A 12,017-nucleotide genomic window follows, 5' to 3' on the forward strand; every position below is an offset into this window, starting at 1 on the left:
TGTGATGTGATGTGATGGGGTGCGATGTTATGCTATGATGTGATACAGTGTTGAAATTCAACTAGGAACCAGGGTGACACCAATTCACGAATTCCTTGGATTGCACAGTAAATTGCAAGTGTCACTGGGGCAAAAGCCACAGTGACAGGCCAAGTGTTATATTGATAACGAGAGTTATTGGGTCTAAAATAGTACCAAGTAGGTAACCATTTGGAAAATGCATTACAAGTAATTCTTGAACACTTGTGTCGGTACGTATAAGCAGAAACTCAGTACGACTTTTGTAACAAATTTTATAAATACCCAAACCTAAAGTTTATACTGTACATTTAGATGTTTATGTTTGTCTTTGTTGCGAACTTTTCAGTAGTCCAGGGCGGCACTTATAATAAGGGTGTCGGCAGACTATTCATGCATTAGTTATGAGGAATCGATGTACATTCATGCGTGATTGGTGATGTATTGTGACAGGAAGTAGTTGAATTTGAATAGCGCTGGATTCGAATCCAGTCTGGTTGCCACTCAGCTTCACCTCGGCTCCATTGTAGCACTACAGAGACACTATCAACTAAATCTGCATAATTCTTTGCGACGTTTTATGACTTTCCATTTCTTTGTTTTGTTTTTAAAACGTCCCGTTTCCTGACCCAAGCTGACATCACGTGATCAGATCCACCAGTACATAATTGTGGAGCGTATGTAAAGTCAAGAATGGGTGCCGTCGACTGCTACAGTTACAGGTTAGCCACCGAACTGTGTTTTCTATTAATATGTTACAGTATTACTATACCTTACACATATGGACAAATATCAAAGTGGCGAAACGATTTGGACCAATATATTTCGGCTGTGATGAATTGTCGTAACATACCTGGCTTGAGCATATCTATAGTACAGAACGGTGAGACTATACTGAGTACAGGCTATGGATACAGCAAAACAGATGGACCAACACTGGCTGATGAAAACACTCTTTATCCAATTGGGTCTCTTACCAAGTCTTTCACATCTGCCATAGTGGCTGACATATTAAGCAAACAAAAGAACTTTACTTGGGACACGCCGATAGTGGAAATACTCGGGTCGTCGTTTCAATTGGCCGATTGTTATCGAACTAAAGAAGTGAACCTACGAGACTTACTGTCTCACCGTGTCGGCCTAGAAGAGGAAACTATTCTGACGGTGATGGGGCTAGATATTAAGGATACCGAGTTTTTAAGGTAATTCTCAATTTATTTACATTCAAATTGGTAAACTAAAAGTCTGACCCTGCTATACACACTAAAACCGTTGACCCACATACATACGTCACACAAAGAAATAAGCGAGGTTCCTTTGTTCGTCTTTGAACTTTTTTGTTGTTTCGAACAAAAATATACTACTATGAAGGACACACAGGAAACTAACTCCATTTCATAGACTGCCCAAGGTGAAATAAACATGCCAGTGGATTAGGTGAAATAGTTTTGGTACATTACTCTCAATTCCCATCTGTAAGGACAGCCTTAACTAATTCTTTGGTTCTCATGATCCAATGGACCCCGTATTTCTTCAATCTGATGAACGGGTGGTGAAATAATAAATGAAATAGACGCCCTCTACGATAGGATTAGAAAAGAATCACAGCGTCACTGATTGTAAGATGACGACCCCAGGTTCGCGTATCTGATCGAAAATTGTCGTGTTTTGCTGATGAAATACGGTAACCCTTAACAAATTAACACCCAGGTGGTTCAAAGTTTGCTTCTGACGTAGATTGTCATCTCTATGTCATTCAGACAGTTAATGTACTAGTATTATATGAATTGAAAGAATCATCACAATGTATACATATTATTTATTTTAACTTTTAAAAAAAATTGTTTCACCAACTGACCGATCCACCGTGTTTAAGGAGCTAAGACGAGAAACATATAATTAAGTTAGTATGGCCACCCAAACGTTATACATGTATGTACGAAGAATGCAAAATAGTATTCATATTCATAACCACTCTATGATATCCAATATGGCTGCATCACAGCACGAAGAGAAACAAAATATTTACGAAGGCTCTCGCGTTAATAGACATTTTTATATTTACCCAGGAGAACACATAAGTCTAAGCGTTCCCCTAAGTTCGGACCATATCGTGCACATCTCTGTTCTTATCAACACCATGAACTTAAAGATCGGTTGCCATGGAAACGAGCACGGAGAAATGTTTTTTCTGTAATTTGATTAATGTGCATATTGTAGATGCTGTATGAAAAGACGCCAGTAAGCTTGAGGAATCTAATTTAATTTTCGCCTGAAAGTAAACACAAATTGAAATTTTTAATTGCGTTCCACTTTCTCTAATCAGGTAAGGTAATAATGCATGCCTAGCTTTCAAAATAAATGACCATAGCGATGTTTGAAGATTACGAGCCTAGGTTCTGATGTTGATAGTTTTACACAGCAATGTTTGAGGATATGTATGAGGAACTATCAATCTTTATTGAAACGGAACGTAGAAAGTATGTTTCCGACAGCCAAACGTAATTAATACGGCTGCCAGTCTACACTTTCAATATCGTCATGTTGTTTGCACCGATTCTTTCGATCTATGTAAAGACAAATGTTGGTCACGCGATAAAAAGTACAGTTAAAATCTAGCTGATTATACAAGTTAGATTGTATGTTTGTTGTCAGGTGAAATCATGGCAATGATATGTAAGAATTACTCGGCTTTCATGTCAATTCGTCCAAATCACGCGCGGTACAAGTCATCCATGTCACAAGCGCGCGTCTGGTCTTGGGGTCCCACGATACGAAAACCTAGACAGTAACCAGGGACACGCAAACACTGTATGTTTCCGAGTGGTAATTCACATGATTTAAAAAAGGCTTTTTCCAAAGTAATCCTGATCGTACATCATGCAATTGAGCTAAATTTATTGGTGGTCAAGAAATTTCTATGGGCACTCTTGCCATTACTATCGCAATGCGACTTACCATGTTCGTCAACAATCAAAAGGCACGTCATCGGGACATGCATGTTCGACGGACTACAACTAAGCCCGGCCATAATCAACAAAGCGGGGAACTTAAATCAAGCGGTACATAAGCTTTTACCACAGTTGTGAAATGTTGCAGAAAAGATGCAATTAAAGTACATTTTGATGAAGATAGATATATGTATTAGGTTGTAATTATTTTAAACAGATACACAATCCTCTAATATTACGTGAAGTTGTAACTAGTCAACATTCACATAGTAACACATGTAATGATTTTCGATATCAATGCACATAATAGGCTATAATATACACTAACCCTTACCATGGTTACCAAGACTTTCCAAATATTCAATGAATTGGTACACATGAACATAACATCATAACCTCCAATCATCCGTCCGTCCGTCCGTCTGTCTGTCTGTCTGTCTGTCTGTCTGTCTGTCTGTCTGTCTGTCTGTCTGTCTGTATGTATGTCTGTCTGTCTGTCTGTCTGTCTGTCTGTCCGCTCTCCCGCCCACCCACCACGGATGTTTATATGTAAACTCAAACGTACTATTTACAACAACAACAACAACAACAACAACAACAACAACAATATTAATAATACTTTCTTTCTTTCCCCAGACGACTTGGTTTCCTTCAAGAAAAATATCCCTTTCGCAGCCGATTTTACTACAGTAATTATATGTACTCACTGGCTGGTAAAGTTGCAGAGGCTCTCACAGACCAGACATATGGAGAGCTTGTGAAGGAACGACTATTTGATCCACTTGGTATGACGTCATCCAACCTGATAAGTAACGTAGATAGTCTGTCATCAGTACCCACGATGTCCCACGGTTACGCTGTGAGCGAGAATGGTCAAAGTTTACCGTATAGTCTGGATACGCTTCGGTGAGAAATCAACACACATATCACTATGTTGTAGGATTGATATGATTATTTTAAGTCATTCAAGTTGATGGTCACTTTGTGATTTGCAGACGCTGAAATCACCATAGTCTAGAGTATGTATGTATGTATGTATGTATGTATGTATGTATGTATGTATGTATGTATGTATGTATGTATGTATGTATGCATGCATGCATGCATGCATGCATGTATGTATGTATGTATGTATGTATGTATGTATGTATGTATGTATGTATTTATGTACGTACGTACGTACGTGCGTGCGTGCGTGCGTGCGTGCGTGCACGCGCACACACACGCGCGCGCGCGCGCGTGTGTGTGTGTGTGCTTTTGTGTTTGTATGAATGTGTGTGTGTGTGCGTGCGTGCGCATGTATGTATGTATGTATGTATGTATGTATGTATTTATGTACGTACGTACGTACGTACGTACGTGCGTGCGTGCGTGCGTGCGTGCACGCGCACACACACGCGCGCGCGCGCGTGTGTGTGTGTGTGTGCTTTTGTGTTTGTATGAATGTGTGTGTGTGTGCGTGCGTGCGCACGTGCGAAAGTCTAGGTAGGTATGTATGTATAAATGTAGGTTTGTATGTGTACATTGGTAAAAGCGCATACACACACTCGTACTCGCAAAAATGCGCGCGTAGGTGTGGCGAAAATAATTATTTTGACCTTTTACGTTTTCAGTGAAGTACAAGTATGTTTATTATTTAGATGTTCAGAGTAGGCAAAAGGTCGGGGGGCAACGGGCTTGGGGAGGGGGGCAACCGGCCGGGGGGGGGGGCAACAGGCTTAGAACCTCGAATTCAGGTGCAGTACATAAACGATGAGGTGTGTTCTCTGATAGACTTCATAATGTTCGTAACAATGCTCCCCACTTCTCAAATGTACACTGAAATATCACGTATACTTGTATCCGATGAAAATTCGAAATTCGCATTAAGAGGAGACAAGAAACCGACCACAGCTGTACCACTCGGATCTTCATACGATATTTTGATGAACGTTGATATAATTCCACTCGCAGTACAGTGGAGTGGAGTAGTGGAGTCTCTGTTGGCAAGTCTTGCTTCAAGTGGCTGCAAAATCAATCCCGTTCTCTGTTTACACTATAATCTTGATTACATGGATACTTAATCTACATAACCAATACAGCACTGTCGACTTAAGTTTGCCGATAACTTGGTTGCCGTAGTAGTATCTAAATGAAAAGATTCCTTTACGTACATTTCCAGCACTAGATGATTCCAAATTATGGCATGTTTTACAAATTGTTTTCACACTGTTATAAATCCATCTTCTCCTTCTCACAGTATAGCAAGCGGCGTTCTCAAACCATCGGGTGACGTGTTGTCTACGGCTGATGACCTGGCCAAGTGGATGATTTTTCAACTCACCGGAGGACGTTCCACGACAGGCACGCAAGTTGTTAGTCGTGAGTTTCTCAGCGAAACACACAAATCACAGAACTCGCTGCACGACTCTAAGATCATGGACAAGGCACTGTACCCTGTGGACGATACCATGATGAATTATGGGATGGGATGGATCGATGGTCAATATAGAGGTAATGCAAAGTTAAATCAGTTTAATCATACAAGTCTGTCTGTATGTCTGTCTGTCTGTCTGTCTGTCTGTCTGTCTGTATGTATGTATGTTAGCTCTGGAAATGTGCACTCCTAGAACTCCGACACGTCTTCATATACAGATGGAACAAAGACGTGTCGAAGTGAAAGGAGGGCATATTTCTGACTGACTGACTGACTGACTGACTGACTGACTGACTGACTGACTGACTGACTGACTGACTGACTGACTGACTGTCTGTCTGTCTGTCTGACTGACTGACTGACTGACTGACTGACTGACTGTCTGTCTGTCTGTCTGTCTGTCTGTCTGTCTGTCTGTCTGTCTATCTATCTGCATGCCTGTCTGTCTGTCTGCTTGTCTGCCTGTCAGTCTTCATATAGACAGACAGACAGACAGACAGACAGATAGATAGACAGACATACATACATACATACATACATACATACATACATACATACATACAGACAGACAGACAGACAGACAGACAGACAGACAGACAGACAGACAGACAGACAGACAGACAGACAGACAGACAGACAGACAGATAGATATTCACATTTTATAAGAGAAATACATTATTGTTATCAATGACTCGAGTATTTATTCCTGTGGTTACATTTTAACCTAAAAAATCCCTTTGCAGTAAATTTTTCTTTGTTTCTGATTTGACCTCGTTCAAATCTAGTCAAATTAACCCTTTTTAAAAATTCATTATTTCTCATATTCCAAACATTACGGATTTTATAAAAGTGAGGCAGCATAGAAGCACTTTGCAACTTATTCAAAATATTGCGCATGCGGAATACGGTGGAAAATCTTTCTATACTAGTATTAGTAGGGGCCAGTAAAAATGTTACGTAGCATATTAGTTATATTATGGAGAAATGAAGTAAGAATCTCCAGTGTCAGTTCCAACAATGTTACATTGGTGTGTTCATTAAACATAAGTACAACAACAAGTTTGTGAGTGAGCTAGTGTGTTGGCCTAGAGAAAGATTGGAACATAGAATTGAACATTAGAGTCAATGGTACACGTATGTTGGAATACAGCCAATATATACCCAGACTCGACTCATTCTGTCTTGATCTTCAATTATTTATATTTGCTAGAGTAATAACCAGTCTATAATTATCGTGCGATATCATTAATATGCAGTATATCAATTTATTTTTAATAGGCATGTACATCTACCCAGGGATTATGATAAGGACCTGTAAAGTACTGAATAATTTGTAATAGCAATAAATGAAATTATAATGAATAAATGCACTCTAGCGGATGACAATAATGACACAGTTCTTCTGACGACGATCGCCACAGTAACTGGGACGCCAATGTATTAGTTCTCATAAACAACAACGTATTAGTACTCATAAACAACAACGTATTAGTACTCATAAACAACAATATATTAGTACTCATAAACAACAATGTATTAGTACTCATAAACAACAATGCATTAGTACTCATAAACAACAACGTATTAGTACTCATAAACAACAACGTATTAGTACTTATAAACAACAATGTATTAGTACTCATAACAACAACGTATTAGTACTCATAAACAACAATGTATTAGTACTCATAAACAACAACGTATTAGTACTCATAAACAACAACGTATTAGTACTCATAAACAGCAACGTATTAGTACTCATAAACAATAATGTATTAGTACTCATAAACAACAATGTATTAGTACTCACAAACAACGTATTAATACAATGTACTCATAAACAACGTATTAGTACTCACAAACAACAACGTATTAGTACTCATAAACAGCAATGTATTAGTACTCATAAACAACAATGTATTAGTACTCATAAACAACAACGTATTAGTACTCATAAACAACAGTGTATTAGTACTCATAAACAACAAACGTATTAGTACCCATAAACAACAACGTATTAGTACTCATAAACAGCAATGTATTAGTACTCATAAACAACAAACGTATTAGTACTCATAAACAACAAACGTATTAGTACTCATAAACAACAACGTATTAGTACTCATAAACAACAACGTATTAGTACCCATAAACAACAACGTATTAGTACTCATAAACAACAATGTTACATTACATTATGCATTTACATGAGTGACACTTTGATCTTTTTTGTTGAATAATTGTATAGAAGTGCTATAATGTAAATGCTTACTCCATTGCTATCCATGTTATCGAATCTCGAGATCTCCCTTTACGTCTAGCTCACTGAGATTTTAATCAGATTGACAACTATATGCAGTGGAAATTGACTTTCCGTGTAAGCGCCAAAATGATACCAATTAAAAAATGGTGACAATTAAAATCCAAAAAAACTAACAGCTAAAATTAGCCAACGATGATTTCATCCATAAGTTGACATCTGCCAATTAAACAAAAGAATTTAGATGTTTGAACTAACGAGGCAGCTTGTAGTCCGCCCTTTATCACGTTTAGTGTTTTTCAACTCTAGTTCGGGGCTCCAACTCGAAGAGGGGTTCTTTTGTTTCTATCAACCGAGAATCATTTTGTTCCTAAAAGGGGATTTGTACATGATTAAAATAAACCGCACTCGTGCGCTGGCATGAGGGTTTTAATTTTGTATCAATCTATCTATCTATCTATCTATCTATCTATCTATCTATCTATCTATCTATCTATCTATCTATCTATCTATCTATCTATCTATCTATCTGTCTGTCTGTCTGTCTGTCTGTCTGTCTGTCTGTCTGTCTGTCTGTCTGTCTGTCTGTCTGTCTGTCTGTGTCTCTGTCTGTATTCACCTTATTTTTTAAGCCATATTGTCTTTTGTGGACTTGATTTAGTGTTTGAGATCAATGGCACGGTACGACAGAATAGTTATATGCCAATAAATTGTGTAATGAAATTCTCTTTCTCTGTTTACAGGTTTCGAGAGATTAACTCATGGCGGTAATATCGCTTCTTATAATTCTTTGATTTCGATGTTCCCAAGTGAAAACATTGGCATTGCTACAGCTATAAATGGTCCTATGGATGAATTACAAGCTGTCACATCTCTACAGACAATTAACTGGTTTGTCGCTGACAAACTCCTCAACGAGACACCATGGCTTGACAAAAACAGTGCATGTACATTTCCATCACCTTGGGTAGCTCCTCGAGCGCCCTCAACGGGTAATCAACCTGCTCCACCAACACCGCCAACAACTTTGTCAGAAGATTCCGTAGACCTTGATTTGTATGTTGGAATGTATGGTCACCTGGTTTACGGATATTTGCATATTTCAAAGGCGGAGGACGCTCAAACAGGAAAGTTTCATCTACGCTATAGCTATGGTATGTTTGGAAGTGGTCGACTGTATCCCACACAAGAACACACCTTCAAGATTACCATTGACGGTGATCTGTGGTACTATGCAGATAATTTGCATTTTAATAAAAAGTTGCCAGGTGGAATATTCATTGAATTCAAAGAACCCGTTCTTGGTGAAATGACTAAAGTAACTTTCCCTATTTACAGTGCTAAAAAGGTTCCAGAGTTTAAACGGGACTTGTCGGTGTCCGATACCTTGACCTCAGGTAGAGGTCAGAAATGTGATAATGACCCGTCAGTAGCTAGTAAAGTCAAAGTCCACCACACATTCACTGTTTTGATTATCATAATGTGCGCATTTCAATATACTGATGACTTCCATGATTTTGTATGATACAACCTATAATTAAGTATATATTTACTTTTATATTAATTTTCATATCGATTTGACATTTTATGCTATCATAATATCAGGGATCGTTGCATAGAACAATGCGATATTTAGTAAAACTCTGCCAGATAAAGTCATATTTCTATCATTTTTTTTTCAATACATATAGATAATATACTATTTCTATTTTGGGAACGAGTAGGCAAATATACACCTTTGGCTTTTGCAGTGTTAAAATGAACCCATCTCGTTCAGTGAAGAAGAGAGCTTTCAAATTTCATTTTCTTTCAAATGTACATCTTGAATAATCATGGGGTTTCGATTTCTCTATCGTTCTTCTCCACACCACCTCCCTTGAAGTCGACGCTTCAAGCCCCCAAACGGTTAACCTAACGGGCTACCATGAATAAACCAAAACCTAATGGGGTGCCGATATCGTTGTTAAGTGCAAACACCGGTGGCATTTTTTTAATATTCGTAAATATCTAATAGCGCCATTATTTTGTATTATGACTATCCTCGAATAGAATATTAGTTCACAAGTGACTGTGTATAGGCCATGCAAGCTGAGAGAGGGAAACCCAAAGTCTGGGAGACAAAGAGTGATAGTAACTCATGGCCAAAGTTAGCATGATTGTAAAGAGAGAAACAGACTGAAAGAAATTATCGACAAAACTCTTTGTCCAGCCAGGCAATGTTTTGTCTCAGATTTCACGATTTTCGTTGTAACCATAGTTAAGATAGCAAATCATATCGAAATATGAATACATTTTTATACATCGTCTCGTCAAAATTGTGTTATTGACATCACACGTGAAATTCTTGATAATAAAAACGTTCTTCGAATGTTTTCGGTTGAATTACTTGTGAGGGCGTTCTGTAAAAATATGCATGTGTCAGTGTTTTCATCAAATTATAACAAATGTTGTATGATGTGATCCAACAAGTCTAATCTGTAAGATTATAGTGTACTGATATATGTTGATAAGAAGTTGAAAGTTGTCAAAATGTACGAATGTTGAATAAACATGAATAAGATAATTTTGAAATGGTTACATTGATGTTAACACTAAAACTTGTATTGTATTTTGTAAAATGTTAAAAGAACCGTTCTTAAGACAGGAGTAAAGTTTATATCATAGGTGTGTCTTACACTTCTGTAATTAATGCCACACTGTCTTTGTTTCCTTTGGGGCGCAAAAACAGTCTTTTGGTAATAATATGCGTATTGGAACCAGTGTTTTCATTGTCAAGTCTTCTCAATGTGCTAAATTGAATTAAGAAAATACACAATAGTAGTTATTTTATGGATGTACATGTAACATTTACTGACTTATATAAAATGAATGTATTATTGTTTAATCATATGTACACGTATCCAGCCGGTGACCTTATACATTATAGGAGGGGGAGCCTTCAGTCATTAAAGGGGCGGGTGAAAGCAAGCACGGTCTGGTGCGTAAAATGACGTGATCCTCCCCCTAAATCCCTCATCCCGTCCCGCTTGTAATTAGTAATTACTGAAGGCTCCCTAAATAAACCATGTCGTCACTTTATAGATACTTGTACATGTCATTAGTGTGTTATTGCTATGCAAATCATGACGTAACTACGCCACAAAGTATGTAATCTAAAATAGTTAATTATTTATGCGATAATAATGAGACTGTAATCGAAATTTTAGAAGATAAGGCTTTGAATTATAGTATTAAATGACATGTTATGACACCAGTCTGATTTGTAACGTTGTATACGTGTTCTGTTTCCTAATAAAGATAATGTACGTACCTGGTGACACTTCAGTGTATGCATCTACAGTATACAAGTGTACATGGCATGTTGGCTCACGCAGTGCAATAATGTGATAACACACTTCAGCATACACCATGCTGTCTTTTGACACATTTCACTATCTGTATTTGTTTGATGTAATTCGGCAAGTTTGTGAGGTTGTTGAATGCAAGAACGAGGAAGATGAACTCCGAAAGACTGTCCAGTATCTTAGTCTGAATAGACAGCATTTCCAAATATTATACTCTCGCAGAACCATACTACTACGGCAATCAAGCTATAGGCAAACTAAGATAGACACAAACTAAAACTATTGTTGATATACTACTATGGAAATCAAGCTATAGGCAAACTAAGATAGACACAAACTAAAACAATTGTTGATATACTACTATGGAAATCAAGCTATAGGCAAACTAAGATAGACACAAACTAAAACAATTGTTGATATACTACTATGGAAATCAAGCTATAGGCAAACTAAGATAGACACAAACTAAAACAATTGTTGATATACTACTATGGAAATCAAGCTATAGGCAAACTAAGATAGACACAAACTAAAACTACTGTTGATATACTACTATGGAAATCAAGCTATAGGCAAACTAAGATAGACACAAACTAAAACAATTGTTGATATACTACTATGGAAATCAAGCTATAGGCAAACTAAACGTAGACACAAATTAGACCGGTTCTATTCATTGAAATGTGGATTTCTTGAATGGGATTCCAATGACGTATCTGAATCAGTTTTGACTTCGAGGATTTCCCGGAGCTCCCTTGAGCCGCCCCGCACCCCATTCCATCACTCCAAATCGCCCCTATTAATTATAAACCCCTGTCTCTCTGAGCAGTCCACAACCTCCCCATAACTCTAGATCTTTTGCCCTGCCCGTTAACTTCATCACCACGCTCCTTGTACTGACTGTGTGAGATGTAGAACATCTTGTAAGTTAGAACACGAATGATAATGATGAATCTATCTCTGATCGATTTTGGATTAGTTTTCTATCTTGAAAATTGAAACCTTGTTATTTTGTAACCATACAGACA

General features: G+C 37.7%; 1 protein-coding gene across 1 annotated transcript; it reads left to right on the forward strand.

Moving 5' to 3' along the window:
- Window positions 1-711: 711 nt before the first annotated feature.
- On the forward strand, window positions 712-9,170 carry LOC144434415 (uncharacterized). Its single transcript, XM_078122865.1, has 4 exons — window positions 712-1,220; window positions 3,606-3,875; window positions 5,209-5,462; window positions 8,389-9,170. The coding sequence occupies exons 1-4, from the start codon at window positions 712-714 to the stop codon at window positions 9,168-9,170; spliced, it is 1,815 nt and encodes a 604-aa protein (XP_077978991.1).
- Window positions 9,171-12,017: the final 2,847 nt, after the last annotated feature.

The sequence above is a fragment of the Glandiceps talaboti genome, chromosome 4 (assembly GCF_964340395.1).
Source record: "Glandiceps talaboti chromosome 4, keGlaTala1.1, whole genome shotgun sequence".
NCBI lineage: Eukaryota > Metazoa > Hemichordata > Enteropneusta > Spengelidae > Glandiceps > Glandiceps talaboti.